Source organism: Rhinoderma darwinii, chromosome 2 (genome assembly GCF_050947455.1).
Source record: "Rhinoderma darwinii isolate aRhiDar2 chromosome 2, aRhiDar2.hap1, whole genome shotgun sequence".
NCBI lineage: Eukaryota > Metazoa > Chordata > Amphibia > Anura > Rhinodermatidae > Rhinoderma > Rhinoderma darwinii.
In genome coordinates this window covers 192,221,574-192,238,991 of record NC_134688.1, presented here as the reverse complement: position 1 = coordinate 192,238,991, position 17,418 = coordinate 192,221,574, and the positions used below count along the sequence as shown (strand labels likewise).

General features: G+C 44.8%; 1 protein-coding gene across 4 annotated transcripts in view; it reads left to right on the top strand.

Moving 5' to 3' along the window:
- Window positions 1-16,312: 16,312 nt before the first annotated feature.
- Window positions 16,313-17,418, top strand: part of LIMS1 (LIM zinc finger domain containing 1) — a 95,415-nt gene continuing 94,309 nt past the window's right edge. For 2 of the 4 annotated variants that reach the window (XM_075852668.1, XM_075852666.1), the window contains exon 1: window positions 16,580-16,735. In XM_075852668.1, coding sequence (XP_075708783.1) covers window positions 16,707-16,735 — 29 coding nt within the window. In that variant the 5' untranslated portion in view covers window positions 16,580-16,706. The other 2 variants (XM_075852667.1, XM_075852669.1) reach the window with 2 other exon arrangements.

Here is a 17,418-nt window from a genome sequence, read left to right as displayed (position 1 = left end):
TGTTACCCGCGGGCCGTGCTCATTAATTTCTATGAGCCTGGATTGCAAAACACGGCCGTAATAAGACATGTCAGTTCTTTTTGCGATCCAGGCTCCTGGGCCATGCACGAACCGTGGAAACCACGGTCATGTGCATGGGCCCATTGAAATCAGATTTGCGGGTGAATTTCGGCCGCAAAAATCAGTTTGTGTGCATGGGGCCAAAGGGGTTTTTCCATGAGACATTTGACATATCCACAGGATATGTCAGATAGATGCGGATCCCAGCTCTCGGACCTGCACCGATCTCCAGAACGAGACCCCCTAAGCCCCGTGCTACTGCTGTGTTGCGGCGGAATGAGGTGAATTACGACCATGAAAAAGGTTAGATGGTCGTGAGTTACGAAAACAGCGTAGCTCACTGAGCTACTCTGTTTCCATAAGTCCCATAGAACTGAATGGTAGTTACGGAAACACCATAGCGCGCATGCTACGCTGTTTCCGTAACAGCCATTCACTACTATGGGAGTTACAGAAACAGCGTAGCTTACCAAGCTACGCTGTTTTCGTAACTCCCGACCATATAACCAGGAAGTAGCCGAGAGTCAGTGAGATCAGGCAAAGCTAGAATGGGGTTTAAGGGGCCCCGTTCTAGAGAGAGGTGCAGGGTCCCCGAGGTGGGACCTGCATCTATCTGACATTTTTTACATATACTGTGGATATGTCATAAATGTCCTTCATGGGAAAACCCCTTTAAATCAATACTTACCCGCGGCCGTTGTCCATAGTGATATTTTTTTTTCAACATGGGTGCCTATGTGGGACATATGCCATTGTATGGCATACGTCACAGTTCTAACATATACTTCATAGGCTTTTAAATAGCTTTTCATGATGTATGTTAAACGGATACCATTTGAGTCTATGGGTAACTGATACATTAAACGGATGCCTAATATTGGCATCCGCCACCCATAGACTATAATAGTATCCGTTTAATGGATACGTCATAAACTCTCATGACCCTACGTCATGGTGTGTCTGTATAACGGATACCACTATAGCCTATGGTGACTAATGCCACTGTTCGACATCTGTCACATCATACGTTAAACATAGGCCAACAAAAAAAACATGATGTGCACAGGGCCTAACGAGTAGGGGTTGTCCAAAGAATACAACACCCAACACCTAATTTCCATATAAAGAGTCAAGATGCTCACTACACCACTCGATAAATACCCTAAGTGTAGTTTTCAAAATGGGGTCATTTGTGTGAGTTTTCTATCATTCTCACAGCTCGAAGCTGCTGCACACATAGAATGGGGCCCACATTTTGGGCCTACCTGTGTGCCCAGGAAGCAGATTAGGGTCACACTGGGTGGATTTCTAAATGCAGGTGACGCTGTGCGTTACTGGGGTGCATGTCCTAAAAATGACCTATTTCATTGACACATTCAGGAAAATATCATTTGACAATGAAGAACTAACAAGCTTATCTCATATTAGACCGCAGAGTAACACATGGTGCGCAATATGTTGCCGTGGAGCACGTTGATTTTCTTCTATTCCTTTTGCTTCTTCAGGGTGTATCGGCACTATTATATCTTGTTCCTCTGCCTTTCCTAAGTGTATCCTGGACACCTCCATGGATCTGTAAGGCCAGGTTCACTGTTCACACGGTGTCGGTTTTTAGGTTTTGTTTTTAAAAACAACCGTGCACTTAGTCATGCCAATATAGTCTATTAGATGAATTACAATATTGGCATGGATGACATCATCCTAGGAAGCAGTGTCCCTGGCAGGAGCCATCAGACTGACAGGCTTCTCTTCTGCAGAACTGTTACATATGTCTATCCATTTAACTATTTCATAACCAGAGTATTTCCCCGCTTTAATGACCAGATTTTCTGTGCAAAAATTCTGCAGCGTATTACAGTATCCGCAAAGTAAATTAAATTAAACCAATGTCATCCACACGCTGTGTATAAAACACGTCGAAAAAGCGGTTGTAAATTGAAATTCTGAATGGAGTTTTATTCCACCGCATGTCAACTATTGTTCCGAATACACAACAGAATTTTTGCCCAGAGAGAATTCCGGACGAAAACTCGCATTAAATTGTGGTGCAGATTTTCGATCAGCATCACTGCTACGGAAAACAGAGCTGAAAAAAAACAAGACATTTCTTACCTCACTGGTGTTACCATAGCAACATGTCCCTCTTTTCTCCATGTAGCCCATGTGACCTTGTAGTCTGTGATTGGCTGCAACAGTCACATGGGCTGAAACGTCATCCCAGGAGGACGGGTTGTGCGGAGATCAGCCGGGAAGAAAAGGAGCCGTCGCTATAACAACGCCAGGGACATATGTATAGACTTTTTTTTTTAATTGAAGTTAAACAAAAAAAAAATGGCGTGGGCATGAGATTTGTTTAAATCTCATCCACTTTGCTGCTACTCTAAATGCTGTGGAGTTTTTACAGCATTTACACTGCGTGGGAAACTAGCCTTGGGGTGCAGTCACACGTAGCAGATTTTGTTGCAGAAATTTTCTGTGACTGAAAATCCGTTTTATTAATCTGAATAGTTGTTTCTGCAGCAGGTGCATGGATTTCTGCAAGTTTCTTTCAGATGAATGCTACAGATTTTCAGTTGCAGAAAATCTTTGCAATAAAATCTGCCCTATCGAATTCCTATGGGGAAAGCAATAAGTCGTATATTGCTTTCTAGGAGCACAGATATTTAGGGTGAGGCCACACGTAGCGGCCGCTGCACCATATGTGGACATTAACTCATGTAAAAACCATGCCGATTTGTAATAAAACCGCATGTTGGTTTGGGGTCTTGGCCACATTGCAGCTGAAACGAGTTTCCTTACACTTAGGCCGGGTTCTCACGGGTCTGACCAAGAACTCGCAGGGAATGGCCCAGGGTAAGTATAGGCTTTTATTTTATTTTTTCCCCAAGCGCTGGTTTGTGCAGCTGAATTTCCACCCGAAAGCCAGCACCACAATTTGTGATCGATGACCGCCAGATCCTGCGTTATCAGGGACACGCAGGACCACATAGATTAATACGCTTATGGACATTCTGAGTGTCATACCAAATGTGGGGCAGGAATTAGATTGCTAGACTGAATGTGCAAGTGTGAATTCAGACTGAGATGTACCCTCCATTGGTCTGTTCTTGTATGGCAACTACTCCCCCATAATAAACCAATTATTTTAGGTGGAATATAGGACGGAAGCCCAGTGCTCTCTTTATTTTTAATGCAGATTTAATAAGTGATGTTTTACTTTCTGTGAATCCTGCCTTACAAAAAAAAAAGTGATCAAAAAGTTGCATCTACTCCAAAATGGTACCAATAAAAACTACAAGTCGTCCCGCAAAAAAAAAAAGCCCTCGTACAACTGCATCAGCGTAAAAATAAAGTTATGGCTCTTGAATTATGGATACACAAAAAACAAATTTTGAAAAAAAAAAAGTGTTTTTACTGTGTAAGTAGTAAAACATACAAAATCGATATAAATTTGGTATCGTTGCAATCGTAACAACCCGCTGAATAAAGTTATTGTGTTTATTTATACCAATTTAAAAATTGCATAAAAATTTAGGATGCAAAAAAGTGTGGTGAAATTGCTGGGTTTTTGTTTTATCGCCCCCCCCACCCAAAAAAAGTTAATCAATAAATTCTATATACCCCAAAATCGTGCTAATAAAAAATACAACTTGTCCTGAAAAAAACAAGACCTTATACAGCTATGTCGAGGCAAAAATAAAAAAGCTATAGCACTTTGAATGAGACGGTAGAAAAACTTAAAAAATTGCTTGGTCAGAAAGGCCTAAAATAGGCTGGTCACTAAGGGGTAAAAGGGTGACTAAACATTTAAAAATCTTTTGACACGTCATAGTGACATGTCAGAAGTCTTGATTGGTGGTGGTCCAAGCACTGAGACCCCCACTGATCGCTAAAACAAAGTGGCAGAAGCGCTCACGTGAGCGCTGTGCCGCTTTGTTTCTTAGCGGCTTACCTCGGAAAGGCGAGTGGTGTAACGGCTTATAGAGATTGGTCGGGGTCTCGGCGCTCGGACACCCACTGATCAAAACATCTGACATGTCAATATGACAAGTCAAAAGTTTTTTTTAAAGTTTAGTTACCCTTTACTTACAGGAAACCGGTGAAAGAATCTCACATACAAAGCAGAAATAGGAACTTCTGTTAATTTGGGAAAATGGTTAAAAAATTTACAGATGACTAAATTTCACCAACATAATGATATATAGAACGTGGATCAAAACTTATGGGAAACGTCTTTCTATATTCTGAAAAAACAATCACTATATGATAGTCTACAGATGCCAGGGTAAAGCTAGGGGTAAGGGTATGTTCACACGCTTAACAAAAAACGTCTGAAAAATACGGAACTGATTTCAGAGAACACAGCCTCTGATTTTCAGGCGTTTTTGAAGCTGAGAATGAATTTTGGAGCTTCTTTTGAGGCTTCTTCTCAGACGTTTTTTGAGGCGTTTTAGGCTGGGTTCACACAAGTACATTAACGTCCATAAAAGATGGCATAATAAGCCGTTTCGGACCAGGGAATTGTCCTGTTCATGACCAGACACGGTGTGCTGGGTTTCACAGCTGTCACTTTTTTTAGGCTTTTTGTGCATTATATTTGTATAATAGCATTATTTTTTTTCACATTTCTGAGTTTATTTGCACTAAAGTAAAGTTTAATGGTGGGCTCCCTGTTATATTACTCATTTTGATCTAGGGGGTAAAGTTTTGGCTCATCTATTCGGGTGAACGGTGTGAAGGTGTCTTTTTATCCGGATTTCTCTGCAGAAGTCCAGAAGCGGAGGATGCAATTTCTGGACATAAAAAGGCGGCTGAGGAATCATCGGGTTCCATATTCTATGCTGTATCCTGCAAAGCTTCGGGTGGCGGCATTGGGATCTGTGCAATTCTTTGAAAATCCGAAAGATGCACTCAGATGGCTGGATAGTCATGATGATCGCCTACGGCACAATCGAGAGGAAGCGGCGGCATGATCAACAGGCGGATGGCTAAAGAAGGGACTCTGCTATGAAAGGAGGAAGATGAGTTACATGAGGGCATAAGGCCTTGTTTTTATGCAGTTTTATGTTGGTCTAAGGTTAGGCTGCAGTTCATGTGTCATTGATAGTTGGAGGTGAGGAAAGTGCTGTCAGTTCAAGGGCAGACTGAGATGTTGGAGTCATTAAAAATACTAATTGTTTATTGAGGAGGAGGTAGCGGGAAGCTCTTGGTTTTGAGGTTAACACTGTAGGGGAAAAAGAATGTGTTTTTACAAAGTGAGTGGGAAGCTGTATGGTCATAGAGGTGAAGTTTTCTTCACCAGCCCGGGCCCTCTTAGGAGGGTATGTTTATGGATAGTTGGGGGGGTTAGGGTGGGGGGAGGGGAGAGGTTTTGGAGGGAAAGGGAGTTTGCAACGCAGTACACTCAGATAGCCACTGGAGGTAATGGGAATAGCCACTGTCAAAAGCAAGAAATGTCCAGATGGGGGGTAGGGTAAATCTGTTGTCCTGGAATGTGAGAGGTATGGGGGAGATAGCTAAAAGGCGGGCTATATTTGACTATTTGAAAGGGAAGGCCGCTGGAGTGATGGGCTTACAGGAAACTCATCTTACTGCTGATACGGTGCAACAGATACATAGGGTATGGATACGACACAGCTTTCATTCTTTTCATTCTACATACTCGAGGGGGGTTAGCCTCCTAGTGCATAGAGATGTACCGTTTAGCTGTTTAGATTCCTTTAAAGATAGGGATGGGAGATATGTTGGGGTGCATTGTAAATTGTTTAATTGGGAATGTATACTTGTGGTGATGTATGTGCCTCCCCCGTACTCTGTGGTACCAATGAGAGAGGTGTTGGAGAAACTGGCTGGCTGGCCTATGATACCGACCATATTGATGGGAGATTTTAATAATATAATGGATAAAGGGTGGGATAAATTTCCAAACGGGGGGGGGGGGAGAGATGTTTGTCTGACAAGGTTTGGTAAATACATGACGGAAGTTGGGCTCACGGATATCTGGCGGGCAAAGTGGCCGTATACTACGCAATACTCATGTGTATCATCTACATATGGATCGCTGTCCCGAATAGATTTAATGTTTAATAATGGAATAGGGATGGAATGTGTGGAGGGGGTGGAATATTTGCCACGATCGCTGTCTGATCATTCTCCAATGTTGCTAAAGCTCCGAACAGGTTTACAGACGGGGGGGCTGAGAATGCACTGGAGGCTCAACCCATTTTGGATACGCTTGGTGGGGGAGGAGACCATAACCATGAGCTTGAGAGAATACTTCGAATTTAAAGGAACAGTGTCATGGCAAATAATTTTTTTATATGTTAAAGATGTTAGTGCTGTAATAAAAACGTTTATATTCATTTGTGTGTTTGTGTTTTACTGTTTCTTATTTTTACACTTTTTCTTCCCTATGGGGGCTGCCATTTTTTGTTCCATTTCTGTGTGTGTCGATTAACGACACACACAGACATGGAGTACGGCAGCCACAGTCCCATAGGGACTGTGAACGGCTCCCGTCCCATTCACGTCCGTGTACGGCGTCTGTGTGGGAACTGCGCATGCGCCGCTCCCACACAGTCCTATTCGAAATTGGCGCCGTCCGGCGCCATTTTCCTGTGGACCGGAAGTCACGGCCGGACTGTAATATTACTACTTCCGGTCGCGGCTTCCGGACTTGTGCACATGGAACAGCGGCAGCAAAGGGAGCGGACGGGCCGGAGGGAGCCGCGGCGGCAGGAGCAGGTAAGAGATTTCAATGTATGTTAGTGTTTGTGTGTGTTTACTACTGTATGTAAACCTACTACACTGTGGGTTACCGCAAAAAATGGCGACACACAGTGTAGGAGGTTAAACCTTTCAAACCCCTCGTTTATCCCGGCACTAGCCAGGATAAAGGAGGGGGGGATGCTGAGAGCTCACTAGAGCGAGGGCTTTTAACCCAATGTTGCAATGCTGCAATTTTGGGAACTAGCTCCATCTAGTGACCAAAAATGGGTAGTATTATAAATTAGAAAAAATTTATAATATTTCCTGACTCGCGAAAAAAATAAAAAAAATTTGTACAATGTTTAATCACCTACACACTAAATGTTTAATTTTTTAAAAAAAAACATGTTTTTAGGGCAACACCATGCCTTTAATAAGGGTACGGTTCCTACAGATATTCTGTGGGATGCTATGAAGGCGAATATAAGAGGGGTGTATATAAGGGAGATTACCCACATAAAAACTAAGACAAGGCAAATGGGTCAACATTTGACGGACCGGGTGACAATAACAGAGGTGAGCCACGTTACCAATAACAATGCGGAAACTTTAGCCCAATGGAAGGCGGCTCAAAAATTGCTTAGGGAACATCAGATGGAGCAGGCAGCTAATAAAAGATTGTTTTTGCAACAAAAATACTATGAGGAGGGCGAGATGACGGGCAGATTGTTAGCAAATATCGCACGGCCGGCGCGGGAGAGTGCGTTCATACATCAGTTAAGGACAGCAAGTGGGGCTCTGGTGGAGGAAACAGGAGATATATTAGGTGTGTTGACATCATTTTATAAGGAACTATATCGCACTAAGGTGGACTATCCGGAGGATCTTCTGTCAGAATATCTGGCAGAAATGACATGGGTTACTTTGGGAGAGGAAGAGAAGGAGGGGTTGGAGGAATCAATTACTTTAGAGGAAATACAGGAAGCGGTGAGTTCTATGGCGAATGAAAAGGCCCCAGGGATAGATGGTATACCCACTGAACTGTATAAAACATATGGAGAGACGGTTCTGCCAGAGTTACTGGAGGTGTTCCAGGATAGTTTCGCCAGAGGGCGTTTACCGCAGACAATGTATGAAGCTGCTATAGTTGTGATTCCTAAAGATGGGAAAGATCGGACGCAACCTGACTCTTACAGACCGATATCTCTGTTGACCACAGACATAAAAATCTTAGCTAAAGTACTAGCTAATAGGTTGTCTTGAGTAGTGACTACAATAGTAGGGATGGATCAGTCGGGATTTATGCCAGCACATTCTACAGCAGTTAACTTACGTAGACTTTTCTTAAATTTGCAGACAGATACTCCGGATATGCGGTGTAGAGCAGTGTTGTCGTTAGATGCCGCCAAGGCGTTTGATAGTGTGGAATGGAGTTACTTATGGGCTGTATTGGAGCGGATTGGCTTTGGACGGAATTTTATTAAATGGGTACAATTATTGTATAAGGAACCGGTGGCTCGGATCAGAGCAAATGGAAGGATGTCGGACTCTTTTAGGTTGGAGAGGGGGACGAGACAGGGGTGCCCACTTTCTCCGTTACTGTTTGCACTAGCGATTGAGCCACTAGCAAATATGGTAAGACAACATCCGGGGATAGAAGGGTTTCGTTGTGGAGAGTTGGAGGAGCGTATAGCACTATACGCGGACGATATACTGCTGTTCCTGGGGGAGATAGATCTTTCACTGCCAGTGATAATGACGATATTGGAGAGGTTTGGCAGGTTTTCAGGGTTAAAAATTAATTGGAGTAAGTCGGCGTTGTTACCACTCCAGCCAGGGAATACACCATTGATGATTGGAGGAACTGAAGTGCCGTGTGTACGGAAATTTAAATATCTGGGGATTACGGTATCAGCAAGGGTGCAGGACTTTGTCGAGTTGAACGTGATACCATTAATGAATAAATTAACAGATAGGACCAAAGTCTGGCTTGGGTTGCCGCTGTCAGCACTGGGACGAGCAAATCTCATCAAAATGATTCTGATGCCCCAGGTTCTCTATATTATGCACAATGCCCCAGTGTGGTTGCCTAAATACTGGTTCAGGAGAATACATAATTTGTTTAGAGACTTAGTGTGGAAAAGGGGGGTCCCCAGGATAAAAATGGAAAAGCTACAATTACCAGCAGAACAGGGGGGGTTAGCTATTCCAAATGCGTGGATATACTATCTAGCAGCCCAAATACAACACTTTAAAGGATGGAAGAATAGGGAGGAGTGGAACTCTAGTGGGAAACTGGTATACTATCTGGGTCAAAGAACGAATTTATTAGAGGCCATGGAGTCGCATAAATTACGGAGGGAGGCGAGAGGGAAACCGACTCTGCTACTATTACATAAAGTTTGGTGGGAAAGTAAGAAGATATTGGGGATTGCAGGATGCTCCAATTATATGCCTTTATGGGATAATCCATATCTATGGGAGGTTAATATTTTGGAAGGATTTCAGGATTGGGAACAAGCAGGGATCAGATATGTGCACCAGATATATGAAGGAGGTACTCTTAAAGGGAATGTGTTGCCAGAAAAACATGTTTTTTTTTTAAAAAATTAAACATTTAGTGTGTGGGTGATTAAACATTGTTCAAATTTTTTTTTTTTTTTTGCACAAGCCAGGAAATATTATAAATTATTTCTAATTTATAATACTACCCATTTTTGGTCACTAGATGGAGCTGTTCCCAAAATTGCAGCATTGCAACATTGGGTTAAAAGCCCTCGCTCTAGTGAGCTCTCAGCATTCCCCCCTCCTTTATCCTGGCTAGTGCCGGGATAAACGAGGGGTTTGAACGGTGTAACCTCCTACACTGTGTGTCGCCATTTTTTGAGCTAACCCACAGTGTAGTAGGTTTACATACAGTAGTAAACACACACAAACACGAACATACATTGAAATCTCTTACCTGCTCCTGCCGCCGCGGCTCCCTCCGGCCCGTCCGCTCCGTTTGCTGCCGCTGGTGCAAGTGCACAATTCCGGAAGCCGCGACCGGAAGTAGTAATATTACTGTCCGGCCGCGATTTCCGGTCCACAGGAAAATGGCGCCGGACGGCGCCAATTTCAAATAGGACTGTGTGGGAGCGGCGCATGCGCAGTTCCCACACAGACGCCGTACACTGCAGTCAATGGGACGGGAGCCGTTCGCAGTCCCTATGGGACTGTGGCTGCCGTATTCCATGTCTGTATGTGTCGTTAATCGACACACACAGAAATGGAAAAAAAAATGGCAGCCCCCATAGGGGAGAAAAAGTGTAAAAATAAGAAAAAGTAAAACACAAACACACAAATGAATATAAACGTTTTTAATAAAGCACTAACATCTTTAACATATAAAAAAATAATTTGTGATGACACTGTTCCTTTAAGCTTTTTGCGCAGCTACAGGAAGAGTTTGGACTCTCACATAGGCGGTTCTACCAATATCTTCAGCTCAGGCATGCGATGCAGACACAAGAGAGGATGGTGGATTTGAGTTGCTCCACTATGGGAGGGATGGAACAGGTGCTGGAGGCCCAGGACACTAAGGGGCTTATTTCGGTGCTATATAGTATGCTACTTACTAAATTCCTAGGAGATCCGTTGGTGGAGACTAGACGTAAATGGGAAGAGGATGTAGGGACGATAGCGGATGAAGAATGGGAGGAATTAATCGGATCGCCCAAAATAATCTCTATTAGTGTAGCACACAGGAGGTCGCAACTCTTTCTGCTGCATAGGGTGTATAGGACACCTAAGGTGTTGTGGCAAATGCGAATTAGAACAACAAAAGAGTGTCCCAGATCAGGGGCGTAGCTAAAGGCTCATGGGCCCGGGTGCAAGAATTCAGCTTGGGCCCCCCTACCCCTCCCCAGCACCACCATCATCATCAGACCCCTGCACGCTCCTATGCCCAGATGCCTTGCCCAACAGCCCCCATAGTATAATTCCCCCACACAGTTAACGCTCCCATAGCTGGCCCCACACAGTATAATGCCCCATAACGTATACTGCCCCCCCATAATAGCCCCATACCGTATAATGCTCCCCATATCAGCCCCCCATACAGTATAATGCCCCCCCCCCCCGCAATATCAGCCCCCCCATACAGTATAATGCCCCCATATGTGCATAATTACTTACCTATCCCTGTTCCCACGTCGAGTGGAGGATCCTTCGCCTCCTCCGGTGTGTACTATGAGTGACTCGGCGCAGGAAGGCGCGATGATGTCGCTACATCCCACCTGCCTGTGTCGAGCCGCTCACGGCACAGGGAATGCTGGATCAAGGAGATGTCAGCTCCTTGCTCCAGCATTGATTGGAACCGGGACCTCGGTGAGTGACTCACGAACCCCCAGGGGGACGCGACCCACAGTGTAGGGATGTCACGATACCAAAATTTGGACTTCGATACCGATACTTCGTTTACTTTGCCAACAGTAATAACAATTTTAAAAAAAGTTCTTCCATTTTATGATGTGAGGCACGAGGTGCGATGATGAATTTTGAATGTGCCTCACATTAATAGTAATTAACCTCATCATGTTTCTCAGTCATAATGGGTTAATGTGTAAGGTACATGATGGGGGTTAATTACTATTAATGTGAGGCACATGGAGGTTAAATTCATCATCGCACCTTGTGCCTCACAATTAGGCCCCATGCACACGATCGTAAATAACCTCCATTCACTTTCATTGAGCGCGGACACATTTCCGTAGCGCTACGGATGGGTGTCCGTGCCGTAGAAATGTTCCGAAAATTATGGAACATGTCCGTCCTTTTGCATTTTGCGGGCCGTTCTCCCATACTTTGTATGGGAGCACAGTCCGAAAATGGGGGTGGCAGTCGGCGGCCGGCCGTGCCCGCAATCGCGGGCCGTGATTGCGGGCACGGTCGTGTGAATGGGGCCTAAGTGATAGAAAGCAATTTTTATTTTTTTACAGAGTACACATCATAAATGATGCAAAAAAATTGTTCTGCAGGTTATTACGGCCGCGCCAATACCGATTATGTGTATGTTTTATGTATTGAGACTTATTTTAATGTTTATTATAAAAAAGGTGAATGTGTCATTTTTTTATTTAACATTACTTTGTTTTTATTTTATTTTTAAACTTCAATGTACTGGCCTATAGCTATATGCCAGTACATTAGCCTGTGTACGGATAGTACACAGGCAGTTGTTAAGACATACCTCAGTATGCCCTAACAGGAAATATGGTAGGACAGCCCTGGGGTCCTTCAACAGACCCTGGGCTGTCTGCCCATATATGGTATGTCCCTTAATCGCGTCACAGGAATTCCCCGTGACGCGATCCAGGGGCATCCCCCCTTCTCATTTTCCCCTGAATGCTGCAGTCAGCTTTGATCACAGCATTCAGGAGAATAGCGGCGGAGATGAGAGGTTTCTCTGATCTCCGCCGTTATAGAGCGGGGCTGCAGCTGTGTAATACAGCCATTGCCCCGCTCCTGATATAAGTGCGAGCGCGGTCAGCATGTGGAGATGCGGCCGGCGCTGCACTAATGAGCGCAGGTTCAGGCACTGAAGACAGAACATGGGGGTGTTTTGTAGCGCGCCCACCATGTTCAGTGCCGACGCTCATTAGTGCAGCGCCGGCCGCATCACATCATCCTGACAGCGCGCACATGTCAGGACTCAGGAGCGGGGCAGTGACTGTATTACACAGCCGCAGCCCCGCTCTCATACACTCGTGTACTATACTGTATTGTGCAGTTTGCGGTGGAGGAGGGGGGGGCTGTGATTTAACGCTCCCCCCCCCCTCTCCACCGCATACAACACAATACATTACAAGACATTACAATACATAACGTTACAACACAATACATTACATTACACTGCAGCTTACCTGGAGTCCTCCGCACCGACTCTTCTGCTCTGTCTGGAAGCCGTGTCACGTGACAACACGGTCACATGGTACACTAAGTGTACCATGTGACCGTAACCCGGAAGTGCCGGCTTCGCGGCACAGAAGATTTAGTTAGAAAACATGCTGTATGGCAACGGGGGCCCGTGGGCCCCCCAGGCTTATGGGCCCGGTCGCAACTGCGACCGCTGCGACCCCTATAGCTACGCCACTGTCCCAGATGTATGTTTGATGGAGCAGATATAAAACATATGTTTTGGAGTTGCCCGAGGCTGAATGTATATTGGAAAGCAGTTAAGGGAATGGTATCTAGAGTATATGGTAGAGATTTCCCACTGGAACCTAAGATCTTTTTATTGGGTTGTATGGGGGAGGAAGGAGGAGATGGGGTAGAATTACTGGCTATAAAAAAGGTTCTGTATCATGCTAGGAAATTAATTGCAAAATATTGGCTGCAGGCGGATCCCCCGGAAGGGTCTGAGCTGGTTGGATATGTTAATCACACGGTATCACTGGAACACCGAATATATCTAAAAAGAGGGGCAATACATAAATATGAGAAGCAATGGAGTAAATGGGTGAACACCTATAGTAATGCGGCACATTAGATGAGATTTGAAGGTGGACTGACGCATATATATGTTTAAGGTATGGTGAGATCACGGGCTGGCATACAGGAAGGAGGGAAGAGGTGGAGGGACTTGGCGAATCAAGGAACAGAGGAGGTACTGCGAAGGGGGGGGAGTTCGGGTGTTAGGGAAGGGGATATATATATACTGGTACAACTAATGATGATGAAATGCAAAGTGTAATGTAAATTACAGGAATTTTGTTCTAAGCACAAGATGTTATGCTGTTACTTTGCTTATTCTCCTGTTGACTGATTTCTTTGTACTTTATCAGAAATGAAAAGGATGTATAATTCATGTTGTATTTTCAATAAAAACTTGTCTGATTTAAAAAAAAAAAGTTTTGGCTCATCAGGGTCTGACTAATATTGTGGTTTGGGTGGGTGGTGGGGTTCTTTATGAAAATATTTTTTCTAAAAAAACTTGTATCCCCCATGAAGTCATGAGTCCTCCTTTCGGTAATATTTTAACATCCCTACCTCCGTTACATGGAGAAACATAGGTGCTACTGGGCCGCAATACAAAATCTGTAGCAGTCAACCCCCTCCCCACCTATATTGTGCAATTTATAAGACTGGTCTCTTTGTCTGGGGATTTAGACAGTATCTGGGCCTGTATTGTACAGTAGATCAGGGTCTCAGACCAAGTGGCTCTAGTCTGTTTCTGCTGATCACGTGATCATTGGCAGTCCACTTACTTTTGACTGGAAGAATATTGATGAAATCCTCCATGGAACCGCCGATGGATCCCAGTAAAAAAAAAAAATCTATGGGGTCCATTGGGCGATGTTTGGATCTGTTGTTCAATGGATCTAACACAGCGTAATGGAGGCAATGATGCAGATGTGAGCAGAGCCGAAGCTGTGCGTTACTGCAGCTAATCGTGTTATTCTTAATAAATTTGGTGCAACTACTGCAGATTGTTTGGCACAATACCCCACTATAGAATGTTATGTCAGATTTCCAGTATGAGAAATCTCTGAGCTGTGCCAAAGGGGCCTGAACTTTCTAGAAAGACTCCGAGGCAGTGGTGGATGACGGGCTACACTAAGGTGTTCTTCTCACATGTACTAGCCCTTCTCAATGAATTAGAATATCATCAAAATGTAAATTTTAGTAATTCAATTTAAAAAGTGAAACCCATATATTCTATAGATTCTTCACACAGAGTGATCTATTTCCAGCATATTTTTCTTTTAATGCTGATGATTAGGGTAACAGTTAATGAAAACCCCAAATTTAGTATCTCAGAAAATTAGAATATTATATAACCTCAATTTCAAAAATGATTTTTAAAACTGAAATGTTGGCCTACTGAAAAGTATGTACAGTATATGCACTCAATACTTGGTCGGGGCTCCTTTTGCATGAATTACTGCATCAATGCGGCGTGGCATGGAGGCGATCAGCCTGTGGCACTGCTGAGGTGTTATCAATGCAGCGTGGTGGAGGCGATCAGCCTGTGGCACTGCTGAGGTGTAATCAATGCGGCGTGGCATGGAGGCGATCAGCCTGTGGCACTGCTGAGGTGTTATTAATGCGGCGTGGCATGGAGGCGATCAGCCTGTGGCACTGCTGATGTGTTATCAATGCGGCGTGGCGTGGAAGCGATCAGCCTGTGGCACTGCTGAGGGGTTATCAATGCGGCGTGGCATGGAGGTGATCAGCCTGTGGCACTGCTGATGTGTTATGGAAGCCCAGGTTGCTTTGATAGCGGCCTTCAGCTTGTCTGCATTGTTAGGTCTGGTGTCTCATCTTCTTCTTGACAATACCCCATAGATTCTATATGGGGTTTAGGTCAGATGAGTTTGCTGGTCAATCAAGCGCAGTGATACCGTGGTTATTAAACCAGGTATTGGTATTTTTGGCAGTGTGGGCAGGTGCCAAGTCCTGCTGGAAAATGAAATCAGTATCTCCATAAAGCTTGTCAGTAGAGGGAAGCATGAAGTGCTCGAAAATTTCCTGGTAGACGACTGCATTGACTCTGCACTTGATAATTCACAGAGGACCAATACCAGCAGATGACATGTCTCCCTAAACCATCACTGACTGTGGAAACTTCACACTGGACCGCAAGCAACTTGGACTGACGCCTCTCCACTCTTCCTCCAAACTCTGGGACCTCGATTTCCAAATGAAATGCAAAATTTACTTTCATCTGAAAACAGGACTTTGGACCACTGAGCAACAGACCAGACCTTTTTCTCCTTAGCCCAGGTAAGACGCTTCTGACATTGAGAGTTGAAGCCCATGTCCTGGATACGTCTGTGTGTGGCGGCTCTTGAAGCACTGACTCCAGCCGCAGTCCACTCCTTGTGAATCTCCCCCAGATTCTTGAATGGCCTTTTCTTGATATTCCTTTCAGGGCTGCGGTTATCCCTGTTGCTTGTGCACCTTTTTCTGCCACACTTTTTCCTTCCTCTCAACTTTCCATTAATATGCTTGGATACAGCACTTTGTGAACAGCCAGCTTCTTTAGCAATGTCCTTTTGTGCTTGCCCTCCTTGTGGAGGGTGTCAAAGACAGTCTTCTGGACGACTGTCAAGTCTTCCCCATGATTGTGTAGCCTACTGAACCAGACTGTTGGACCATATAAAGGCTTAGGAAACCTTTGCAGGAGTTTTGTGTTGATTAGCTGGTTAGAGTGTGACACCATAATGCTACAATCTTGAAGTTTTAACCAATATTCAAATTTTCTGAAACACTAAATTTTTGGTTTTCATTAACGGTTAGCCATAATCATCAACATTAAAAGAAAAAAATGCTGGAAATAGATCAGTCTGTGTGTGATGAATCTATAGACTATAGGACTTTCACTTTTTAAGTTGAATTACTGAAATAAATTAAGTTTTTGATGATATTCTAATTCATTGAGAAGGACTAGTACATTTCCCCTTTAAGTCCCTTTCACTACAGCATAGCAGAACGGTGCGGTAAATTGCAGTACGTTCGATGTCTCCTCTACAGTATGGGGCAGCACAGTCTATAGATGGTGACATGTTAGCAGAGCGCATAGGGAGAGGAGTCCGATGAGCTAACGGCGCGGAAATGCCTCAAATGACATCACCCTTTTGGGCTAGAAAACATCAACCAAGGTTAGTGGGCGTGACCGCCGGCAGTACCCGGATATGGTAAGCGGCCTGCTGTTATAATAACCTGTGGAGTAAAAAAGAGGGGCGTGTTCTACATCCTGCCTCCTCCCGTCACCATGGCAACCCCTCCTCCGCGGGTGATTGGCAGCCCATGGTGGGCGGAGGTGAGTCAGAGCCGGGCGTGGAGTAGTCTGCAGTGGGAGGAGGGAGTGCGCGTTCCCGGGACTCTGCCCATCCCGCTTTCTGAGGCGCTTACCGTACCCCATCATTCTAGACGGAACCGAACGAGCGGCCCTCATGTTGGGCGTCGTGGAGATGACGAACAGGTAAAGAGCTCTGGGACCAGGGATGGGGTCAGTCACAGTCCGCAGCCTCCAGCTGCACTGTACGCACCGGGGAAAGTTGCTTGTCGTTTACCGCTTCTCGTGTCGGTCTATAACATTGGGAGTGATTTGTTAGCGGTCTCAGAAGTTACTTGGTGCCGCGTGAGGAGGGCTCCTGTGACTAGTCCGTGCAGCGTACACATGTGGAGTAGATACACCCGGCCTCTGGGACTTTGTATCGTGTGATGGCATCTGGGCAGGGGCACACAGGCTAATGTAAAGCAGCAGCTGCTGTTGAAGTTCTAGCAGAGTTGGCATCTGTCATTATTGCAGGGCCCCACACTTCCCAGCCCCCTCCCCCTCCCAATATGAGAGCAGCCCCTGCATGGGATCACTTGGGGCACATTGTGCCGGGACTGCTTCCAACTTCATGCTGTGGATTTTGTGGGGATAAATCATCACATTTATTACTGTAGGTCACTCTGTTTCCATCCTGATCTCTACAGCTAATCGTTTATAGAATCGAAATCAACGGGCATGTGCCCATAGTGTGCCAGCTGTGCATCTAGTGCTTTACTACTCAGTTCTTAGGATGACATTGGTTGAATGGATCCCTGTTGGTACGAGCAGATTGGAGTAATAAGCTAACACCACACCCCGCATACACTGGCAAGGTCCCATAATTC